A 25,603-nucleotide genomic window follows, 5' to 3' on the forward strand; every position below is an offset into this window, starting at 1 on the left:
GAAGGCTTTGTCGGTGCCGGGCGGCCCGGAGCAGAGGAGACGCTTGGTCCCGGTGTCGGAGTCGGTGCCGAAGATGGGGGAGTCAGCGCTGCCTCCACCAAGAGCTGCTTTAAGCGACTGTCCCGCTCTTTCTTTGTCCGGGGCTTAAACGCCTTGCAGATCCGGCACTTGTCCGCAAGGTGGGACTCGCCTAGGCACCTCAGACAGGAGTCGTGCGGATCTCCTGTGGGCATCGGCCGATGACAGGCCGCACAAGGCTTGAAGCCCGGTGAACCGGGCATGGGCCCCGGTACCGTGGGGAGGAAAAAAAGGGGCGAACCCCCGATCCTCTCTAACTATCTACAGAACTACAATTTACTAAATTTAACACTAACTATAACTATAACTACGATGAAAGAACTATATACACGATACTACACAAGAGTGAAACGCTAGGGAGGTGGAGAACAGCTAGCCGTGCTCCACAGTTCCAACGACCGACACGGGCGGTAAGAAGGAACTGAGGAGTGGGCGGGCCAGCAGGGGTATATATCAGGCGCCATACCGGCGGCACTCCAGGGGGCGACCTGCTGGCCCACCGAGTGCTGCTAGGGTAAAAAGTCTCCGACGAATGTGCACGTGGCGCGCGCACACCTAATTGGAATGGATATGAGCAAGCACTTGAAGAAGAACTTGTAGAGATCACTGAAAGTTTTGTCCATATATTATCAACGTATAAAACACAAAAGTCTGCAACTACTCTTAGGGTCCTGGAGGAACCCTCAGTTTGCTGTGGGTGGATTTGTTTGTTTTTAATTTGGCCAGGAAGAAATTGAGGGAAAAAAGATGGAAAAGAACTGGAAAACCAAAGACCAATGAAACCACCCTCCCTTCTGATATGAATTGAAATCTAAGATCTTCTCTGCATAGAAGTTGCAACAGGTTTAACTAAAAGTGTGTTTTTAACACAGTTAAACTAGTGCACGTTTGTGTGTAGCTTTTCTTTATTTCAGTTTAAAAGAGTGTCATTTATTTAGCATAATTGATTATAAACCGAATACATAATAAATAAAGCAGTCAAACATTTTTAAAAGTACTCACACACAAACTTGCACTGGTTAACTAAATTAGTTTAAATACACATACCTACCAAACAAGTGCAAGTTGTGTGTAAATAAGGCCCAATTCTATTATTTAATAATATCCTCTGTGGAGGCAGAGGCAGAGTCAGAGATTTTCATGTCATCATCAGTTATTCTCCCATTGCAACAAACCATGGGAAAATCCAAAGTTGACAACACAGACCAGGACAGAAGACAGACACAATAGATGCAACATAAGTAGCCCTTCCTAGGGCCTCAGTCAAAGATGATACCTAAAATGATCGGTTCCAATGTAGAGGAATTCTCTGAAGTGAAGGCTAATGTTCTGTCTGGCATGAAAGTAGCCATCACATGCCTGTAAGTGAGACAGGGACAACAGCACGTAACATCCCTGGTATGCATATTGCTGCGAACATCTAAAGCAACATTTATGTCAGTGTGATACTTGTATACAACAGAAGACTAGTGGGAAACACTATGGGACAATGGAACTTATGGCTGAACAGGATAGTAGTTGTCTCTTTACAAACCACCAGGTCAGCAGCTTGCATGGCCAACTAACTTAATACTGCCAGAAAGAGCATGCCTGGTCACTGGCAACTTCAACAGTCAGGCCATCATACGGGGATACCCCAACAATGAAAACAGTGGGAAAGAAGTTGAGAAGTAGATGGCAAAAGAAACTGATCCTGCTCTATGAACTTCCCCAAACCCCATCAAGGGCCAACCTACCTACCACAGCGCAAAATGGAACAAGGAATATAGCCCTGACCTAGCCTCTCATCTCTGAAAATGTAAGGCAACTTCAGAAGGAGTCATGGCACCAATCCCAAGATTGCAAGATACACCAGCGCAAGCAACAACAGAACCTACAACTCAGGAAAACCTAGGAACCTAGAAAAAAACCGGTTACTCACCTTCTCGTAACTATCAATCTTCACATCCATTCCAATCAAGCGTGTGTGTGCGCGCACAAGTGCACAGTAGCTGGAAATTTTTTCCCCAAGTAGCAACCCTAGGGTCAGCCTGGGTGCCCCCTGGAGTCGCGCCTTTCACAGTGCCCATTATAGAGCTCTGCCAACCCTACACCCTCTCAGTTCCTTCTTGCCGGCTACTTGGACAAAGGGGTAGAAGGGTGGGTATTGGAAAGGACATGAACGACATCTTGAAGAACAACAGTTACGAGAAGGTGAGTAACCATTTTTTCTTCTAGTGCTTGTTCACATCAATTCCAATCAGATGACTCACAAGTCCAAGTCAAGAGGCTGGGTCAGAGTCGTCCACTGATTGGAACACTGCTCATCCGAAGGGCGCATTGTCTCTGGCTTGATGCGTAATCACATAGTATGTGGTAAAACTGGGGATGGAGAACCACGTCACTGCTCCACAGATTTCCTGAGTAGGGATTTGCGTCAGGAATGCTGTTGACGAAGTCTGCACCTGATGGAGCGCGCAGTGATTGCGGGTGCAGGAACCCCTGCCAGGTTGTAGCACTTGTGGATGCAGGATGTGATCCAGGACAAAATATGTTGTGATGACATGGGTAGGCCTTTCATTCTGTCCACCACCACCATGAACAGCTGGACCAATTTTCTGAACAACTTTGTTCTCTCAATACAGAAAGCTAGCGCACTGCAGACATCTAGTGAGTGGAATCTCTGTTCTCTGCCACTAGAATGCGGCTCAGGATAGAAAACCAGGACAAAGATGTCCTGGTTAATATGAAACTGAGATACAACCTTTGGGTGGAAAGTAGGATGAGGTCTGAGCTGCACCTTGTCCCTACAGAACATGGTATAAGGGGGTATCATAACCTTAGTCCCAGATTTGGACCTTAGCGTCCAAAATATGGGGGTTAGCATGAAAACCTCCAAGCTTAGTTACCAGCTTGGACCTGGTACTTGCTGCCACCATCCAAAAAATTAGAGTGTTTTGGGGCACTCTGGTCCCCCTGAAAAACCTTCCCTGGGGACCCCAAGACCCAAATCCCTTGAGTCTCACAACAAAGGGAAATAATCCTTTTTCCCTTCCCCCCTCCAGGTGCTCCTGGAGAGATACACAGACACAAGCTCTGTGAACCTACCCTCTCCGTTCCCAATCCTGGAAACAAAAAGGACTTTCCTATTCCCCCAGAGGGAATGCAAAATCAGGCTAGCCAATTCAACACACACCGATCTCCCCTGATTTCTTCCTCCCACCAATTCCCTGGTGAGTACAGACTCAATTTCCCTGAAGTAAAGAAAAACTCCAACAGGTCTTAAAAGAAAGCTTTATAAAAAAAGAAAGAAAAAAATACAAATGGTCTCTCTGTATTAAGATGACACAACACAGGGTCGATTGCTTAAAAGAATATTGAATAAACAGCCTTATTCAAAAAGAATACAAATCAAAGCACTCCAGCACTTATATTCATGCAAATACCAAAGAAAAGAAACCATATAACTTACTATCTGATCTCTTTGTCCTTACACTTAGAAACAAAAGATTAGAAAGCAGTACTTCTCCAAAGCTCAGAGAAAGCAGGCAGCCAGAAAACAAAGACCTCAGACACACAATTCCCTCCACCCAAAGTTGAAAAAAATCCGGTTTCCTGATTGGTCCTCTGGTCAGGTGCTCCAGGTGAAAGAGACATTAACCCTTAGCTATCTGTTTATGACAGGGGGCTCTGAGGTTAGGGCCTTGAGTTCAGACAGACATTCTCCTGGTCGAGGTTATCACCACCAGGAACACCTCCTTGTAAGATAGGGACATGCTCCCTGTTCTGCCTAACAGCTCAAAAGGTGGTCCCATTAATTTAGAAAGGACCAAGTTGAAGTCCCAGACTGGGACAGGCTGACTGATGTTAGGGTATAGACTGTAGAGCCATTTTAAGAACCGGTTGACCATCGAGTTAGCAAACACAGAGCGGCCCTCCTCACCCAGGTGAAAGGCCGAGATGGTGGCTAAGTGCACCCTTACTGACTATAATACAAGCCCCTGCTGCTTCAGATGCAGGCGGTAGTCCAGAATAAGCAGCACTGATGCTAGTGTCAGTGATGACTGGTGCTGAGCCAACCAAATTGAAAATCTTTTCTACTTGGCAAGTTATGTGGTTTTTGTAGAGGGTTTTATGATGCCAAGGAGGACCTGTCTAACCTAGTCTGAACAGGAAAGCTCCATCGGGTTCAACCATGGAGCTTTCATGCCATGAGGTTAAGAGACTCAAAGTTCAGATGTTGAAGACAACCGTGATCGAGTCCAAGGGGAGCAACTCCATAAATTTAGCCATCGCCGAGCACGCACTGTAGGAGTACCTGCTGTCGACGGCCTGCTGGTTGGATATTTGAAGTTGCAATCCCCCCATTGGAGTAAACCTTTTGCCCAAAAAGGTCTAATTTTTTGGCGTCCCTGCTCTTGGGCGAAGGGCCTTGAAATTGTTGCCCCTCTTGCTGGTTAGCAGCATCCATCACTAGGGAATCAGGCTGAGGGTGGAAACAGAGAGGCTCATAGCCCTTGGATGGCACAAAGTACCTGCGCTTATTGCGCTTGACCGTAGGCAGTAGCAACACCAGGGTTTGCCAAAGGGTGTTGATCATGTCCGTGATTGTCTTTATCAGCAGTAAGGCAATACAAGCAGGGCCAGAGGGAGGCAAGATGTCCACCATAAGGTCCGCATCATCCACAACTTCATCCGTCTTAATGCCGTGACCCGGCGCAGTAGCTGCTACAACACCCTGGAGTTTTCCAGAGATGGGGCTACTGAAGTGCCCACTAGGGCCTCATTTGGTGAGAAGGAGACCACCAAAGGAAGTGGTTGCTCCCTACCATCCCCACCTGAGGGATCTCTTGACCCAGTGGGAACTGCAGTTGGTCCCAGTGCCAACATTGGGGTCTACATCATCAGTGCCGGCGCCTGGTGTAGCATGTGCGCTGAGGTTCCTGTAGGCATTATCACAGCCAGCACCAATGACTGAGGTGGTGTCAGTGCCGGTACCGTCATCGGTGCCAAGGGTGCATCATGCGCCGCAGCCGCAATTGGGGCCATTGATGCCTTCGGTGCCAAAGCGGACTACATCACTGCTGTAGTGGGTGCCGAAAACAGCACCGCAGGTGCTGGTGTTAATGACTGAGGCACTGGCTCTGGTGCCAATCATGGCGGAACGAAGGTCATGGACACCACTGACGCTGCACCTGAGCAGGACCCTTGACTTCAACCCTGGGCTTGATGGAAAGCCCATAGAGTCCAAAAGGGTTACTGCATTGGATTTTGCCATTTAGGGGCCCACTGCATCAGGTGGGACTGCCTATGGCACCGTGAGGAGGATCTTCTGCTCCTGCTATAGTTGGAGCAGTAGGAGTTTGACTCCAACTCTGAGTAGCAGGACCAGGGTGGCCCTGCTCCTCTCGAGGCAGAGCGTTGAGAAATAGGGGACCGACTGTGATCCCTGGATGGCGGTGCTGGAGTAGAAGGGTGCCAAAATTATGGGGATCGGCATGCCATCATCACCAGCTTTCCCTTTGACCGCATGAGGTGCTGGGACAGAACCTGTGGTTTTGGGACGCTCTACTGTCTCGATGACATGCATGGCACCGTGAGCCTCAATAGGCCCTGCACCACCTCGAAAACCTCTGGGGTAGACGGGAGCAGTAGATGCTTCGATGGGTGCAGTGAGCAAGAAGGGCCCTCTGCGCCAGTGATTGGGACAGATGCCAAAGGCTACAATGTCCACGAGATGCTCCATGACAGTGCCGAGCTTCCTTGCCAGAATCTTTCTTCGGCGCTGGATCCTTCAAAAGATGGCGCTGTAGCGCTTTGCGCTGAAGATGACATGCTGGGAGCAGGATCCCCGATGCCTGTGTCCAACTGAGGTCGGAGAGCTGCCTTCACACGGAGAATTTTGAGATGCTACTCCCTCTCCTTAATGATTCTCGGTCCCAATTCTCGACAGATTTTGCAGCAGTCTTTCTGGTGACCCTCACCCAGGCACTGTAAGCAGGTCGTGTGGGGGCAGGGTGACCAGATGACCCGATTTTATGAAGACAGTCCTGATTTTTGGGTCTTTTTTTTAAATATAGGCTCCTATTACCCCCCACTCTCTGTCCCGATTTTTCACATTTGCTGTCTCGTCACCCTATGTGGGGGTCACTTTTTGGTATGCACTTCGCATAAATCTGGCAAGTCTTAAAGCCGTGGCATGCACTGGCAACAAATGGGGGTTGGACACAAGGAGGGGAAACCCCCTGTAACTGAAACTTATAAAAGAACTACTAAACTATACTAATTACTGGAAACTTAACTATGTACAGTGTGTAAGGCACTGCTAATTCACTTGCTGAAGCAACCGAAGAGCAAGAGAAAGTTCCAGCTACCGTCACGGGTAGGAACTGGGGGAGTGTAGAGTTTTCAGGGCTCTATTTTGTGCACCATGAAAGGTGTGACTCCAGGGGGCACCCAGGCTGACCCTACAGTTGCTGCTAGGGGAAAAATCTTCTGGATACTGTGCACACGTGCATGCACACACCTGATTGGAATACACATGAACAAACATTCGAAGAAGAAACAAAGTACCTGCCAACAGCCACCTTCAGAAAGGTGGAATACAAAGGCTTTTACCTCTGAATTGGATGAATCCACCTGTAATATTACTCCAACATACAAGCACAATGGATAATGTGTCTCCCTAGTGTGGAAGACTGCCCCAAGGTACATCCCTAGGCAAGGCCAGGCCTAGACCGAATGGAGCCTCAGGTGAGTAGCATCTTCAGTGTCCCCTCACCTCCCATCATTTGTTAATCTTTTGAATACCTTATTTTATTGTGTTTGTAGTCCATTTCACAACTCTGATGCACAATTTGCATGTGTGATTTATCCCAATCATATAAAACAATACATTTACACTCTAGGATCTGTATTTATTCATGTCATATATATGCAAATAAAAATATTCGTTTCCTCTAAGCTTATAGAAACTTTTAAATGTTAAGAATAACTGAAATGTACTAACATCAAGAAATTGAACTGTGCACCAACACTGGGTGGACCAGTATTAAATAGTGTTACAGCAGGTGCTCGAGAATCAATCACCAGAAAATTCGATGGAGAATTCAACAAAATGGGTTGCCTCAAAGTTCAGTGTCCACATCCTTGCAATATAATGTCTACACAAATGACCAATCAGAATTCCCCACCATGTGAAGATTCATTGCTGCAAATGACCTTTGCATTGCCACCAAACTGGAGAGAACTGGGGACATCAAGTGCATTCTAACAGACTCCCTAAGCATATTTAGAGAATACTACCACAGCTCCCTGAATGTCAATCCAGCAAAACATAAGCGCACACCTTCCATCTGAAACTTCATCTGGCCAAGCAAAATCTCTAGATTTCATGGGATGGTACAGTTCTTGAGCACTATGAACATCCAGTGTACCTTGGGGTAGCAAATTGAATGCCGACATCAAGCAGCAGAAAAAGAAAGTGAACTCCAGGAACTTTGTACCACAGAAACTGGCCTTGAGGATTGTTCTGTCCCAGTACGGTCACGTTCAAACGATGTGCACAAAATTGATACTGAACTCAAGCAAACCTACAGGATCAACACAGGGTCTCTGAACCTGACTCCCACACTGTTGCTATGCTATCTCATAGGAATTGCAACACCATCAGTGAAGCGGAATGCCTTCAGTAAAATGAAGGCAAAAAACAGGTGGATGATCCAAGACACCCACTGCACAAACAGATTCCACCACCTGAGTCCAGAAAGAGCCTTTCCTCTTAAAATCCCTTACCCAAAAATACCACTGTGGAAAGCTACAGAGTAACAAAATGGCAAGAAAAGAGACTGTTACTCACCTTTGTAACTGTTGTTCTTCAAGATGTGTTGCTCATATCCATTCCAATTAGGTGGGTGCGCGCCGCATGCACATTCGCCGGAAGATTTTTACCCTAACAACACTCAGTGGGTCGGCTGGATGCCCCCTGGGGTGGCGCCGCCATGGCGTCAGATATATACCCCCGCCGACCCAACCGCCCCTCAGTTCCTTCTTGCCGGCTACTCCGACAGTGGGGAAGGAGGGCGGGTTTGGAATGGATATGAGCAACTCATCTCGAAGAACAACAGTTACAAAGGTGAGTAACCGTCTTTTCTTCTTCGAGTGCTTGCTCATATCGATTCCAATTAGGTGATTCCCAAGCATTACCTAGGCAGTGGGGTCGGAGTGAGATGATGCAGCCTTGGGCTCAGCAGTTTTGCATTATGCAACATCTCTGGACTGTTGAACCAGCACATAATGTGAAGCGAGGGTGTGGACCGAAGACCAGGTAGCTGCGCGACATATCTCCTGGATAGGTACATGAGCCAGGAAGGCAGCAGAAGAAGCCTGAGCCCTGGCAGAATGCGCGATGATGTGGCTTGGGAAAATATGAGCCAAATCATAACAAGTGCAGATGCACGCCGCCACTCAAGATGAGATCCTCTGAGAAGAAACAGGTAGGCCTTTCATTCGGCCTGCTACCGTGACAAAGAGTTGGGGTATTTTACGAAAGGGTTTTGTCCGCTCAATATAAAATGCGAGCACTCTACGGACGTCCAGAGAGTGCAATTGTTGCTCCCGTCACGTTGAGAGTGGCTTCGGGAAGAAGACCAGGAGAAAGATGTCCTGGTTAACATGAAAGGCTGAAACCGCCTTAGGAAGGAATGCCGTGTGTGGCCGCAACTGCACCTTGTCCCCGTGGAACACAGTGTACGGCGGATCCACCGTAAGAGCCCTAAGCTCAGAGACTCGTCTGCCCGATGTAATGGCTATGAGGAAAGCTGTCTTCCACGACAGGTAGAGTAGCGAGCAGGTTGCTAACGGCTCGAATGAGGGAGACATAAGCCTGGCTAAAACCAGGTTGAGGTCCCAGGTCGGGGCTGGGCGGCGTACTTAGGGGTATAAGCGCTCCAAGCCCTTGAGGAATCTCAAAACAATAGGGTGTGAGAACATGGAACGGCCATCTTCCCCTGGGTAGAACGTAGAGATGGCTGCCAAGTGTACCCTCAATGATGATACTGCTAGGCCTTGCTGTTTGAGAGACCAGAGGTAGTCCAAAATAGAGGGAATCGGGACCTCAGTGGGAGTAAGATTATGCATTTCACACCAGCAGGAGAAATGCTTCCACTTGGCCAGATATGTTGACTGGGTGGAAGGTTTCCTGCTACCCACGAGAACTTGTACTGATGCACAGCAACGTAACTCTGACTTGTTTTGCCACACAGCAGCCACGTCTTGAGGTGAAGGGCCTGCAGGTCTGGGTGGCGAAGCCTGCCGTGGTCCTGAGTTATGAGGTCTGGGTGGAGTGACAGGGTAATTGGGTTGGCTATCGACAGATCGAGCAATGTGGTTTACCAGTTCTGCCTGGCCCATGCTGGAGCGATCATGATTAGGCGCGCTCTGTCCCTGCAGAGTTTTAGCAGGACCTTATGAACCAGTGGGAACGGTTGGAAGGCATAAAGCAGCTGGCTCTTCCACGGCATCAGGAAAGCATCTGAGATCAATCCCGGGGAGAGACCTTGGAAGGAGCAGAACATCTGGCATTTCCTGTTCGCGCGGGAAGCGAACAGGTCTACGTGGGGAAATCCCCACTTCTGGAAAACAGAATGAATAACGTCCGGGCGGATCGACCACTCGTGAGACAGGAAGGACCTGCTGAGTCGATCCGCCAGAGTGTTACAAACCCTTGGGAGAAAGGATGCTACCAGGTCTATCGAGTAGGCTATGCAAAAGTCCCAGACTTGGATGGCCTCCTGACAAAGGGGGGAGGATCGTGTCCCTCCCTGCTTGTTTAGGTAGTACATGGCCGTTGTGTTATCTATAAACACTGAGACACAACGGCCTTGTAAATGTTGCTGGAACGCCTGGCACGCCAGGCGGACTGCTCTCAGTTCTCTGACATTTATATGTAATGCCAGCTCCTGAGATGACCAGAGGCCTTGAGTACGAAGATGTCCGAGGTGAGCACCCCAGCCGAGAGATGATGCGTCTGTCGTCAGTGACATTGACGGCTGGGGCGGATGGAACAGCAGCCCTATACACACCAAGGAGCGAGTTAGCCACCAGTCTAGGGAGCCTAGGGTGCTCAGGGGAATGGTGACTATCATGTCTATTGGGTCCCTGCCCGGGAGATATACCGAGTTGAGCCAAGCTTGGAGAGGACGGAGGTGGAGTCTGGCATATTTGGTTACAAACATGCAGGCAGCCATGTGACCCAGGAGACCGAGACAAGTGCGAGCCAAGGTCGTTGGGAAATTCTGTAGACCTCGGACAATTGTTGCCATCGCCTGAAACCGCCACTGCGGTAAACATGGCCCTGGCTAGACTAGAGTCCAGGATAGCTCCTATGAAGTCTAACCTCTCCGTGGGAACCAGAGTGGATTTTTCTATATCGATCATCAGGCCTAGACGTGTGAATAGGTCCTTGACGATGCCCACATGCTGGGTGACTTGTGTCTTGGAGGTCCCCCGGATAAGCCAATCGTCCAGATACGGAAAAACGTGTATCCGATGTCAGCGGAGATTGGCTGCGACTGCGGCAATACACTTTGTAAATACCCTTGGGGCTGCAGAAAGGCCAAACGGCAGGACCATAAACTAGAAGTGCTGACGATTGGCTACGAAGTGGAGGTACCTCCTGTGTGGAAGAAAAATGGCGATGTGAAAGTACACGTCCTTCATATCGAGGGCAGCATACCAGTCTCCAGGATCCAAGGATGGGATAATGGTCCCCAGGGATACCTTGCGGAACTTCAACTTTGTCATAAACTGGTTGAGTCCTCGCAGGTCTAGGTCTGAGACTTCCCTTCGACTTGAGGATTAGAAAATAATGGGAGTAAAACTCCTTGCTCCTTTCATCCTTTGGTACCTCCTCTATAGCTCCCATGGCGAGGAGCGTCCGCACCTCTTGCAAGAGAAATTGCTCGTGAGAGGGGTCCCTGAAGAGGGACGAGGTTGGAGGGTAGAAGGGCGGGTTTGAAATAAATTGGAGGTGGTACCCATACTCCACCATGCATAGGGCCCAGTGATCTGAAGTTAACTGGGACCACACCGCGAGGAAGCAGGAGAGATGGTTGGAGAAGGGAGGAGAAGGATCCTGGCCTGTAACTGGTACGCTGCTCTCGGGCGCACCTTCAAAAGTTCGTCTTTGGTCCGGCTGGTGGTTTCGAGGGACCTTGATTTTGGCCCCCTTGGGGTTCTGATTGTCGTCAACGACCACCTTGGCCACGCCGCCTGCCAAAGTCCTGTCTTTGTATAGGTGCAGAGTATGGGCGGTGAGGCTGGGGATGGAAAGGCCTACGTTGGGTCACTGGCGTATGCATGCCGAGAGAGCGCATTATGACCCTGTTGTCCTTCAGGCTTTGCAGCCTGGAGTCAGTCTTTTCTGAGAAGAGACCTTTACCATCAAATGGCAAGTCCTGAATGGTATACTGCAGCTCCAGTGGGAGGCTTGAAACCTGAAGCCATGAGATGCGCCTCATGGCAACACCCGAGGCCAGAGTCCTGGCTGCTGAGTCGGCTGCATCCAATGAGGCCTGAAGGGAAGTTCTGGCCACCTTTTTCCCTTCCTCCAAGAGGCCAGTGAACTCTTGGTGGAAGTCTTGAGGGAGTAGCTCCGTAAACTTACCCACCGCCGCCCAGGTGTTATAATTATAGTGGCTAAGCAGGGCTTGTTGATTTGCCATCTGGAGCTGTAGGGCACCTGCCGCGTACACTTTGTGGCCGAGTAAGTCCATTCGCCTAGCCTCCTTCGATTTCGGGGCTGGTGCCTGCTGGCCATGGCATTCTCTCTCATTAACAGACTGGACAACTAGTGAGCAGGGAGGAGGATGGACATACAAGTACTTGTACCCTTTACAGGGCACCATGTATTTACACTCGGCTCCCCTGGTTGCAGGAGGGACAGAGGCTGGAAACTGCCATATAGTATCGGCATTGGCCTGGATGGTCCGAATAAACAGTAGGGCCACTCTGGTGGGGGCATCCGCCGACAGAATGTCCACTACTGGGTCCTCCTCCACCTGGAGGTTCATATTGAGTGCTACCCTCCTCAGGAGGTTCTGATGGGCTCTCAGGTCGATTGGAGGAGGACGCAAGAAGGATGTTCCTGCCACCGCCTCATCTGGAGAAGAGGAAGAGGAGATGCCGGGGACGAGCGGGTCCTGTGTGGCCTCTTGCTCTTGGGCGACCTCCTGCTCCTGTGGAACCTGGGAGTCCGGTGGGTGAAGTGGGGCTTCCTCCACAGCAGTCAGAGGACGACAGCAAACTGTTGCCTCTGGCACTCGGTGCTCTGATGGGATGGAGTGGGACAGAACTACTGGTACGCCTTGGGCCTGGTGATACGCCCAAGGTGTCCAGAAAGACCACTGATGGGGGCCTTGGTCCTGGGCCTGGGTCCCTTGGAAGACTCTGGTGGGCACATCAGAATCGTGGTCCTGTGCCTAAGAGCTTCCCGCGTTGGACAACACTGATGCATGTCTGGATGGCCATGGAGGGGCTGAAAAGCCCTGGGCAGAGTCTTTGTCTCTAGAGGACCTTGCTCTACTTGGCACTGAGGACCGGTACTGGGAAGCATACCAGTACCGGGAACAAGATCGGGACCTGCGACCGGAGCGATGCTGGGAGGTCGACCGAGATCTCAAGGCTCGACGTCAGGAGCAGCTACGGGAGTCACGATGCCTGGAGCGGTGCCGGGAGCTGGAGTGGTGCCAAGAGTAGTGGGCCGGCAAACGGGATACTGAACGGTGCCACGAGTGCGACCGGTACCAAGGAGGAGAACGGTGCCGGGACTGCGAGCAGCGTCGAGAGCAGAAGCATCGACAGGACCTAGAACGTCTGCAGAACTGTGATCGTGAATGGTGCCGCTCTGCTATGCTGACATAGGATGGTCTTATCAAGGCAGGCTTGCCGATAGACTGTATTACCCGCAACAGCGGTGCCAGGGTTGAGGCAGTGTCGACTCTGTCATGGCAATCAGATCCCTCGCCGTTAAGAATGTCTCCGGTGTGGATGGAATAGTAAGCTCAACCACGGCTCGCGCCTGGGAGCTGACAGGCACTGGACTCGACGGCCCTTGTGGGACCGGAATCGACAGTGCCGACGTCATCGGTGCCGCTGCAGGTGTCGGTGCCGGGCGATCCGACTTTGACGAGTTCTCTGGCTGTGGTGCAGGTGGCATGGAAGCAGCAGGAATCTTAGGCTCTCTCAACCTAGGGGAGAGGGAGCGGTGCCGAGTCGACTTCGGTGCCAGCGAAGGCCAGTGCCGAGAGGCCATGGCAGTACCGGTGTGGTCCAGTGCCGAGGAGGTGCTTCTGCCCACCGATTGACCAGCGCTCGGTGCCGAAGGCGGAGGGATAAGAGCCGCCTCCAAGAGGAGCTGTTTTAGCCGAAAGTCCCACTCCTTTTTTGTTCTCGGCTTAAAAGCCTTGCAAATGCGACACTTATCTGCCAGGTGAGATTCCCCGAGGCACTTAAGACAGGAGTCATGTGGATCTCCTGTGGGCATCAGCTTGTGACAGGCCGAGCACGGTTTGAAACCCGGCGAACCGGGCATGGGCCCCAGCACCGGGTGCGGGGAAGGGGCTAATCCCCAAACCCTCTTAACTATAACACTAACTATGAACGATAAAAACTAACTATAACTATGAACTATATACACAAAAATAACTAGAGAACTATGAGTAGCTAAGGAGGTGGAGACCAGTAAATATGCATTCCACTGTTCCAACGACCGACACGGGCGGTAAGAAGGAACTGAGGGGTGGTTGGGTCTGCAGGGGTATATGTCCGACGCTATAGCGGCGCCACTCCAGAGGGCGCCCTGCCAACCCACCGAGTGTTGCTAGGGTAAAAATCTTCTGGCGACCGTGCACGCGGCGCACGCACACCTAATTGGAATACTGGTACACTCTAAATCAAGCAAGAACTGGGGTGGCAAAAGACTGGCGACAATATGACGAAGTAGAAGCTGAAGAATGATGATGCCAAATGGGAATGTGGAGAGCTTAGACTAGTGATATTCAGATGTCAGTGGTTCGGGAGCCAACTTAGCCATCAATATTACCCGAAAGAGTGACAGTTGTGTGAATGCATTGTTTCATTTACTGTATACTATACAATATATTATTCTTACAATATAATGATCAAATATTCTACAATTGGTTAATAATACAGTATAAAAGCATCCTGACTGGTTAATAATTAAATCACACAATGTTTTAATATCATGTGCTGCAAAGAGCTACAGGAGACACATTAAAGAGCCACTTGCAGCTCCCAAGCCTCAGTCTGAGTATCACTGGCCTAGACAATCACTTGAACACTGATTGATGCACTGCCCTGGCCAACATCTGGTACCCATGAGGAACTATGCAAGGTAAAATGAGAACACAAGTTCTTGACCGAAGTTTTGGACAGACAAACTACAATGATAACATCCTCTTTGTCAATGGAAAGTTTTAACAAATAAAAATTAAACAGCGATCACGAACTAATATTAAAGGGATCAAAAAACAAACTATCAACCATGAACCAAGTTTTTAGCTTTCTCTATCACAAGATTTCCTCCTCCAATGCAAATACTTTTAACTTATCCCTCTACCCTTCTGAATCTCCTGTCTTAGACACAAAAGAGGCAAAGATGTAGTTATGATAGGGGTGCCAGCTTATCTCTTGTGCAGTCAGAGTTTCTCCCCAAAAGGTAAAAATCTCATCCATTCCACACTGTTACACATATAGAATTAAGGTACTCAAAAAACTCTGAAGAACGAACTAAAAGTAAAATTTACAAAACCACCTAAATGATTAGGCACCCAAGTCCCATTCACCTTCAGTGGACTTGGGCACCTAAATCACCTACTTGTTTTTGAAAACTGTATCCTACAGCTTCATCCTTCTCATATGTCCTATAAAAAGACTCAAAGGCCTGGCAAAGACCCAAAGGCCTGACTCCTTTGTCCTTTCTGTTTTGTGAATCTTTGGCCTAGAAAGCAAAGCTGAAAGATGTGACCTGCTTCCTTCACTCATTCCCAGCCATTTACAAAGATAACAGTACAAATCTCATAAGCTGGTAAACTGGGGGAGAAGAGGAGGGTGTTTTGGTACAGACAACATTATTATTTTATGGTTGTCCGAGAGAGACAAACCACATACATCCACAATTCTGTATATTAGTTGTTGCTTTAAAAAAAGTAAGGTTAGCCCACAATGGAGCTAGAAGATATGGAAGTTGGTGGTAACATTTACAGATTATAAACCTCCTTAAATCACATTAGCACACTTCTGTACCACATAATTTTGAGTTTACATTCTGTTTCAAACTTGTGTAAATGAGTAGACTGGATCTAAGCCATCCACTGAGACTTTGGTATGGATTTTTGTAATTTATCAAAATTAGATATCAGAGCGCAGGATTCTTTGATTATTGTTATACTCTGTGATACACTGCATTTATTATGTACTTTTGCCCATGTCTCCTGCACTCTCTAGCTCAGGGGTTGGCAACTTTTCAGAAGTGGTGTTCCGAGTCTTCATTTATTCACTCTAATTTATGGTTTCAAATGCCAGTAATACATTTTAACATTTTAGAAGGTCTCTTTCTATAAGTCTCTAATATATAACTAAACTATTGTTGTATGTAAAGTCAATAAGGTTTTTAAAATGTTTAAGAAGCTTCATTTAAAATTAAATTAAAATGCAGAGCCCCCAGACCCGTGGCCAGGACCCGGGCAGTGTGAGTGCCACTGAAATTCAGCTCATGTGCCACCTTCGGCACATGTGCCATAGGTTGCCAGCCCCTGCTCTAGCTAATCCATCTCCACAGGGACTGCTGACATGAACATCTCTGAACAACTACATTCACTTACCCTTCCCACCATTTTTAAAATCACATTGCTAGAGAAAGGTTTCCTTCTTTCAGCTGAAAATGTGGCATTTTCCCCTAAATTATAGTGTTCTAAGGTTAGATCAAGCAATATTCAGTACTGTTTTCATGTCAAGTTTAAGGTCTATAACTTGTAACTTTACAATGGTGCTATCTAGTTTTGTAAAGGAAAGATACTTAGGCTTTCTGAAGAGACAGGTAGCAATTGCTTCCGGGCCCTAGAATATCATTAACTATCAGACTTATACAGAAAGTATTTTAGGAAATTTTTATAAATGTCACTTTAAAGTTTCTAAATTTTTTTTCCTGTACTTTACAACTTTGCAGAATAGGACTTAAGTTAGAAAAGAACTCTAGGTTTACAAGTGAAGGGATACAAAAATAGCCACAAGAAAAAATGTTTAACTGATTTTTAATAGTTGTGTGAATGCATTGTTTCATTTACTGTATACTATACAATATATTATTCTTACAATATAATGACCAAATATTCTACAATTGGTTAATAATACAGTATAAAAGCATCCTGACTGGTTTTACTGATTTTTGTAATCTTTTCTTTGGGAAGTTCTCAGCACCCTTCTATTGTTTGAAACAGACCTTTGATACTCATTAGGAAGAACACACTCAGACAAGGGAAGAGCCTTTTCTCTGTCTCATGAAATTCCACTCAGCTTCTGAACAGTTAAAAATCATCCATTTCTCAAGAAAATTTTGGAGCATTCCAAAACAGTTCCTCAACACAAGAATATTCTAAAAGTGAGTCTCATGCTGCTGCAAGAAAGCAATCATTACTTTACTGGGAATATTTGGGAGGTGCCAGAGAGCTGTTGCATAGGTAGAAAGGAGAAGAGACAGGCCCACATGCTGAAGAGAAGAACTGTGATTGATTACCAGTACCTGCAGGAAATGCTGCCCAAGGAATAGCAGGAGAAATAGTTTGTGTTTCACCATCTTCACCTTCAAAGGTCACTGCTGCCTAGAAATATGGAAAATACTGTTTTGTTAGACTTCTAAAAACTTTTGCGCAGATTTTCCAGGAGGCATTTTCTAATGATCACATTCATCACAAGCTATCAAGCATTTCAAATATATTCCTTTAACACTGACCTAAACTGCACTGCACTAGCGCAAGTGGAATAACTTTTTTTTTTAATTGTATTTGTCCAACTGTAATGAGCATGCACCACACAAAAAAACCTACAGAAATCATTTAAGTGCATCACTAGTCTGCAAAGCACTTAAGCACTTGCTTAGGATTGGCTGCTTAGTCGGGGCTAAAATGCACAGGTATACTTAGGAAAAAGCCTTCAATAAACTGGGTATGAAATACAGATATGATCACAGGCACAGCTATGAAAACACACTAACATCTTTGATTTAACTTCACAATTGTTAAACTGAATATAAAACAACTTTTACGCGATGTGCAGAGGAGTGTGTTATACTTATTACTTGACCAAACAAAAACAAAACAAAACAAAAAAAACACACCACACACACACACACACACCTCTGCCCGGCACCAGCTAAATATTAAAACCTAAGCCAAAGTTTTTACAATTTAATGCCGAATGTGAGGTACCTAATACACAGACACTTAGTTAAGCAGCCTGATTTCCAAAGACGATGACCATACGTAATTTATGTTCTATCTAGAGAGAAAAATAAATTATTTTGCTTGATTATCAAATGTATTGGTTGGTAAATTGTGCTTCAACATTGACAACTAGGTACAACTTTCATGCTAACATCTGTACAATTACTAATCATAAAATAAAGCAGGGGTCAGCAACCTTTCAGAAGACGTGTGCCGAGTCTTCATTTATTCACTCAAATTTAAGGCTTTATGTGCCGGTAATACATTTTAATGTTTTTAGAAGATCTCTTTCTATAAGTCTATAATATATAACTATTGTTGTATGTAAAGTAAATAAGGTTTTTAAAATGTTTAAGAAACTCATTTAAAATTAAATTAAAATGAAGAGCCCTCCAGACCGGTGGCCAGGACCCAGGCAGCGTGAGTGTCATTGAAAATCAGATTGCGTGCTGCCTTCGGCACGCGTGCCATAGGTTGCCTACCCCTGAAATAAAGCATGCCCCTCCAAATGATATAATGTTAAAAAGTTTCTAAAGCTAACCATTTAAGGTCAGCAACATGACATACCTCAAAGCCTCCAAAATCATCGTCATCCATTTTCCAGTTGGCACCTACAAGACAGTATAAAATAATATTGATCAAAAATCTAAGTTCTTGGCAGTCTGTTGTATCCTAAAGGTGGAAAGCTTTTGCTATACAGAATACATCTTCAAGCAGCCTTCAATGATAGCCTCAAGTAGAACACATTACAGTGGCCAAGCCTCAAGGAGACAAAGACCGATAACCACAGCAGACTCTGCATCTGAAAGCAATGAGTGATATCAGACAAGCAGACCTACTCAATCAAGAGAAATTACAGTCTTCTGCTAGTTCATCCAAATTATCTTCTCAGTCCCAGTATTATCAATGACTTTTCATCCAACTGAGCATAAGCCTATTGAGCTTTCATAATAGTCCTTACCTCCACAAGATATTTGAAAAAGCCAGGAAACAGGTCTATGCAGGTCAGATGAACTGGAGACTTACAGCTCCCTCACCGCACAGTAGCCAACAGTGCTTCAAAATCTCTCTAGACCTTTCTATATGTTGATTAAGAAGAATTACAAGATTGAGTCATGTGGGACTCAACAGTGGAGCTCCCCTGGTGAGGAAGAGCAATATTGTTCAAGATCTCTTCAGTAAAAGTAACCATTTTAAAAGTGATTCGGTCTACCAATAGACATAGCAGTGAAGCGCACCACATGCCATAATCAATGGTGTTAAAGGCTCCCGAATTACCTAGTCTCTTGGGCATCACTAAATGACTTGAGATCACCTATAGTAACAAATGTTTCTATATCATATCTTCATTTGACATTTGAGTGGTTGGATTTATAACAGATCACCATATTATTTCTGATCTAAATAAAATAAAATGGTTCCTTGTTACTGTAAAACTAGGATCTGTTCAACTTTTTCATTTAAAAAAGCTAGGATTTTGTTTGTTTTCCTTTCCAGTAGAACTTTCTAGCAGAATTAAAATTTTCTGTATTTCTTCATCTGCCATATATTCTGAAGTTACGTTCATCTGCCAGGAATGGAAAAAATATTTTTACATTTTTAGTTTCTTTTGCAAATTGGCACTGTGGCTCAATTCATTAATATTTCCTGCTTTTGACATCTCTTAGCTGTCTGGCAACATCAGCACAAACTCCAACTCAGAAGAGGACTGTGGTGAATTTCTGGAAGTCTCTCTGTCACCACAAAGGTTCTTCCCTAGGTTTCATGGCAGGCCTTGATTTAGATTTTCAAAACTGATCAGCATTTTTGAGTTGCAGCCATGATTTCTGTGGCATTTTGATATATTTTTAGCTAAAACTGTCTTGTTTCTTTTGAAACACGTGGAGCAAGTTACTCAGCTAATGAAGGTAAAACAAGCTATGTTTGGTTGCTCCTAAAGAATACAGCTAAACCAGTAATATATCCCCAAAGTTCCTCCTGATATTTGACTAAGGGAAAGGATGATCCAACAAATCTCAATAAATGTAAGAAAAAGGTAAGAAATTTATAAAATTTATTATTTTCCAGTCAAACTAAATGGCTGGCTGCAAAGATTTCACTAACATATGGGCAGAAATAAAAAGATGCAAGTGGTTTGCAAGAAATCCTAAATGAATCAGATTATAAAAGAGTAATTTCTCCGAAGTTAGAGGCAGACACAAGCGTCGATCTGCTGCTGAAAATCATTAGCGACACAGAAAATTGTCCCTTCCAGGGCTTACCAAATTTATTATTACTGAATTATTATTGATAAAGTTAAATTGAATCAGCATTGTCATGCCTAATAAGAAATTAGTTCAATTAAATACAAATGTTGCTCAATTTCCACGTAAGCCTGAAAAAGACAAATAAAATTCTCAAGGTTCGCACAGCTTTTTGCAGCAAAAATGCCAGATGGATATTTTTCGCAGCACAGATGCCAGGTCTATGAATCCAGCCTTAAGTGACCAAACACTAATCCTTCATTCATGCCTGCACACTCAATTAACATTAATAGCTTAAACACACTACATCAAACTAAAACAGCATTTTTAAGAAAATTGTGATAAAGGGTTGTTTTCTTGCCACAGAAATGATATATATAGAAAATATGTAGACAGGAACCCATTACTGAAGGAAAGTGAATCAAAATAAGTCATATGACAAAACACTTACCACTGCACATCATTAACATGTATCCAAAAATCAAGGACGGCTATCCAGCTACATAAAACATTCAAATAATATTTCAGAAACTTACGATAGCTTGAAAAGAAGTTCAAACTAAGTTAATATTATTGGGCCTAATTCAATGCTCATTAAAGTTTATGTGAGTCTTTCGACTGACTATAGGCTTTGGAACAGGCCCATAGAGAACATTTGAAAGAAAACAGAAGTCAATATGTTAATGTAATTTTTTAAATTATAAAATAGTTACATTAAAGAGCAATAAAGATACTGATAATTAAACTATACTTTTATAAAATACACATACAATATAAACCTAGCAATCATCAAATTATTTTCAGCTTAATTAAGTGTAGTATCTATATTAACCTATTTACTCCACAAATTAAATTATTTCACTTTCATATACTTTTAAACTCACACTTCAGTCACTGGATAGCATTTGTTGTAAGCCTTATTGAAATAACAGCTGTACCTTTTTTAGTTTACCTATTTGATGCATATATACCTAACAGATGCATAAGAATAATTTAGTGATTTCTACAAAGGATAGTGAGGATTCTCATGCTTTCTTAAGCTAGTAATACTTGAAGCTGGGAGTGTGAAGCAGAAGCAGCTGAAGCAGATACTGTCATGATTCTCAGATCTCAAGCCTCAGCCTGCAAGGTTCATGGGAACCGCCACACAATAACTCTCCACATAGCAGGCAACTGACCATGGCTTACCTGAGACCCAAAAAGCCCAGCACCAGTGAGAGATGCACCATATGGTCCAATCGGCACAGTCTCACTGGTCCTACTTAAGCCAGCAGCAGGAACAGGAAGCTCTCCAAACAACTGGACTCCAACTTGCTCTGGACTGGATGCCTTGTGCTTCCTGCTCATGCAGCCCACTACCTGGCTCCTGCTTCCCTGGCTTGATTTCCTGGCATGTCATCCTGGTATCTGATTTGCAGTTCCCAATCTCCAGTTTGTCTTTTGCCTCTGAGCTCCCGCCCGGTATTCTGGCCCAGTCGACACGACTCCTGTCTCACGACTGTGGATGCTGACTCCAGCTACTAGGTCTGGTCGCCCATGACCTGGGCATTACAGACGTATTTGCTCTAGCTCTGATCAAGCTACACACTAAAAACAGCAGTGTAGTCATGATAGCACAGGCAGCAGCCATCATAACACAGGTGGTGGCACACAGTAGCTATCCTAAGTACACACCCATGGGGTACGGGTAGGTTTGTACTTGGCAGCTACACTACTATTTTTAGTATGGTAGTACAATGACAGCTAGCAGAAGCATATCTACTCAAGCTGGGAATCACACCTCCAGGTCCAAGTGTAGACGTAGCCATAGTGTGGACCACATCTTATTAAAAACCTTGTGGACAACCCTCCTCTCTCATTCGCAATTACACAGTCCACCATGCCTACACATTCACAGTCCCATAGCACCAGTGTGCCATCTACAGTAATTGCTTATGTGAAAAAGTAACAGAAAAGCATGCAATGCAGTTTATCAGTCTAATATGATGCAACAACTAGAAATAAGGAACTCCAGCACCATTTGGCCTGTGGTTCCAAAAATGAACAAAGTGTGCTTCATGGACCACTGGCAGTCTATGGACTACAGTTTGAGAATCTGAATTAAGCAGTTTATTCACCAAAATTAGAAAGGGAATTTTTATTCCACTCTACTCAGCATTGGTTAGATCTCAGTTGGAGAACTGCACTTACTCAGTTTTGAGCACAGGATTTTAAACAAGGCAGACAAATTGGAACAAGTTCAGAGATGGAAAAAGGAACTAAAACAGGTTTGGAAGAGAAACTAAAGTTTAAATTGGACATGTCCATTTCTCTAAAGAAAAAAAAACTAAGAAGAAACATGATAACTGACTAAAGTATGTAAAGGATTTTCATTCATCATAAAGGACAGAACAAGCAGTAATCAGCAAACACTCCAGTACGAAAAAGGCATATTTAATATTAGGAAGAATTTTAGAACAATAGGCGATATAGCAAACTATCATGAAAAGATGTACAAGCACCATCGCTGAAGATATTCAAAGCTTAACTAGGCACCCACCTTTCAAGAACTGAAATGAAGCCTGCTGCCAGTGAAAAATACTTTCAAACCTAAACAATTCTACACACATTTAGTTTTAAAAAGGTCTGAATACATCTTTCCACAATTACTTAACATGAAAAAAGTGACCCAATATAACATGATTTAAAACTCCCAAATGATTTATATTTTGATAATGTGGAAGACCTTGTGCAGCATATATGTATATTATCATTAATCTCATCCTTTACATTGAACCAGCAATATTTTCCAGCTTTGGTTTTGTTTTTTATTAAACATGTATTCTAAAGGGCTCATAAAGCTCTTCTCTCCTTACAACAAGAATATTATTTGTGGCTTCTTCGACAGAAGTAGTAATTAACTGCTTACAATCTTCAAAGAGTAACTAGGAGATTTGTCTCACCTTAACTACATATGGACTATACAATATATCTGTTACTCGATAATAAATAATTGTAAACAGAATTGGACAAGTAGTTGACCTCAAATTATAGATTCATAAAAATACAGAAATTATGGATGGAAAAGATCTCTCTCATCTCATTTAGTCCAAGCCAATTACAAAATATGATTGCTCTCTAAACAATAACTTATTACAGGGCTTGGGAAGTCTACACCCCCAACATCTCACTGTGAAGCAGGAAGAATTTCCCAGATTGTGGGGCTTGAAGCCATCAATTTCTAACGTCTTCATTATAAAAGAATACATTTCTATCTCTCTCTTATGATTGAGAATATAGCCTTCCAGTGTACACCACCTGTAAACCAAGGCAGTGGTGCCTTCCTGTGTCTTCAGACAGTTAGTTTAGTGTTTTTGTAGATGCGTATAGCTTTGCCAAACAGCATGAAATTAGTAAGAGTTTGGTCACCTTTAACAAAGCTATGCAGAACTTCGTGAGCATACGGACAGTGACGATAGTCTGTCAATTTTACATTGAAGACCTGCCTCAAAAAAGAGTAACTATAAGCTAGCTGTTCAGAGAAAAAAAGATTAAAAAAAAAAAAAAGAAGAAGAAGAAGGGTGGAGGAGGCACAGAGTAATGGAGTCCCTTTCCCATTGCAACCACCAGGAGACCATTAAGGGGAAAGAGAGAAAGTGCCTTCTTCCTTCCAGCAGTTTGGGAGTACAGGGTGGAAATTCAGATTTTTCCGACTCATTTTAGCTAGAACATGGAACCCCATCCTAGCAAGTTTCAGGGTGAAATCCCTACTAGAAAGCTCAGTACCCTGTACTTTTCCAGCAGTTCAGAATGTCAGGGCAACTGAACTTCTGATCTGGTGTTGCCCCAATCTTGTTTCAGGGGTCTCTTCAGCCATTTTTAATCTTACCTCTGGCTAGTACATGTTTACTACATTTTTTTTCAAGCCCTGCTTATTAGCTGACTGAGATTTAAAAGCAGTTACTGTAAGTTTTCTGCAGTAAGACATATTTTACAACCCATTTTTTGTCAGAGACATACTAGCACATACAGCCAACTTATTCTATCAATTCTAACAAGCAACCACCTTAGTGTGGAATTGTGTGCTTTCTAAGAGAAGCACAACTTATAAAGTGTATTGCTGTGTTTGTTTTGTCAGAACTGTATGTGTTGATCTGGCTGTGGGTGGGACTGCCATATTTGTATTTCTGGCAAATACAGTAGTGGTTAGCCCCTACCTATGACAACGTACGCGTTTCTACTTATGTGTTTTTGCTTACTAAATGACTCATTCCATCTGTTCAATCTAGGACGGAATTCTTAGCTGTTTCTTTACCGGACATAACATAGACCGCATTATTTAAAGAATAAATCTTTGGCTGAAACTGCAGGCTCCAAAAAGCCTACCCTAAATATGGTATGAGCAAGCAAAAATAATAATCTATTTATGCCACCACCTATGGGGTGCTGATATCTCTCTGATAAATTTCAATATCATGCATCCCTGACCACCTCACCTGTACTGTGACCCTCAAATCCATTAATCCAGACTACTTTTAACACTCCACAACTCCGAGCAACCATGACAACTGGAATGTTAATACAAAAAAAGTTTCCTTTCCACTCCCAAATGTGGAATTTTCTTCCAGAATTACACTCAGTTTGAGGATGGACAATATTCTGTCCTAGACTGAGAAGTTACTGAACTTTATAAAATGTCATGCTATTTTCTGAAACAGTTTAAAAATATTTCTAATTTATATTCAGGAAAAATTATATTGAGTTACTACATGATATGTACATCTATCGATATTAAATAATTACACACACACACACACACGCGCGCGCATTGATTTACTCCTATTATGTCAGATAAGAACATACGTTCTACTGTCTGGTACCACACAACTGCCTATAGAATCAGAATCATGCTTTAAGGCAGTGGCCTCCAAACTTTTTTGATCATGCACCCCTATCAGTAAAATAATTTTGAGCACACACCCCCTTCCACGCCGGGTCTACCATTTTGGAAGACAAGAAACTAAACGAAACGAAGCCACTCAAAGACTCCCGCCTGACGAAGCAAAAATAAAATAAATAAATAAATAAAAAGTGCTCCTCCTGCTGCACACCCCCAAGGATCCTCTTGCACACCCCACTTTGGAGACCACTGCTTTAAGGAAGCAGTGCTGGTGTCAAATCAAAATATAAGTAACAATTATTAAAAGTTAAGAAAAATGGAAAAATGATGAACTAAATAAAAATATTTGGAGCCAATGACACAAAGATGGGAGAGGTACTGCCAATACAGAGAAGGACCGGGATGATATACAGGAAGGTCTAGATGACCTTGTAAACTGGAGTAACAGTAATAGAATGGAATTTAATAGTGAAAACTGCAAGGTCATGCATTTAGGAATTAACAACAAGAATTTTTGTTATAAGCCATGGACTGATCAGTTAGAAGTAACAGAGGAGGAGAAGGACCTTGGAGTATTGGTTGATCACAGGATGACTATGAGCCGCCAATGTGATAAGGCTGTGGAAAAAAATGAATGCTGTCTTGGGATGCATTAGGAGAGGTATTTCCAGTAGAGATAAGGAGGTGTTAGTACCATTATACAAGGCACTGGTGACACCTTATCTGGAATACTGTGTGCGGTTCTGGTCTCCCATGTTTAAGAAGGGTGTATGCAAATTGGAAAAAGGTACAGAGAAGGGCTTCTAGGATGATCTGAGGAATGGAAAACCTGTCTTATGAAAGGAGACTCAAAGAGCTCTGCTTGTTTAGCCTAACCAAAAGAAGGCTGAGGGGAGATATGATTG

At 44.5% G+C, this 25,603-nt stretch overlaps 1 protein-coding gene across 6 annotated transcripts in view; it reads right to left on the minus strand.

Moving 5' to 3' along the window:
- The window catches only part of CCDC91 (coiled-coil domain containing 91), a 336,190-nt gene that overhangs the window by 261,525 nt on the left and 49,062 nt on the right, over positions 1-25,603 (minus strand). For 2 of the 6 annotated variants that reach the window (XM_030539052.1, XM_030539079.1), the window contains exons 1-3: positions 20,271-20,301; positions 18,144-18,187; positions 16,877-16,955 (exon numbers count right to left, since the gene is read on the minus strand). In XM_030539052.1, the coding sequence (XP_030394912.1) occupies positions 16,877-16,955; positions 18,144-18,187; positions 20,271-20,289 (142 nt within the window). In that variant the 5' untranslated portion in view covers positions 20,290-20,301. Of the gene's footprint in view, positions 1-16,876; positions 16,956-18,143; positions 18,188-20,270; positions 20,306-25,603 lie in introns of those variants that run through there. The other 4 variants (XM_030539070.1, XM_030539062.1, XM_030539087.1 and 1 more) reach the window with 3 other exon arrangements.

This window comes from Gopherus evgoodei, chromosome 1 (genome assembly GCF_007399415.2).
Source record: "Gopherus evgoodei ecotype Sinaloan lineage chromosome 1, rGopEvg1_v1.p, whole genome shotgun sequence".
NCBI classification, from domain to species: Eukaryota; Metazoa; Chordata; order Testudines; family Testudinidae; genus Gopherus; species Gopherus evgoodei.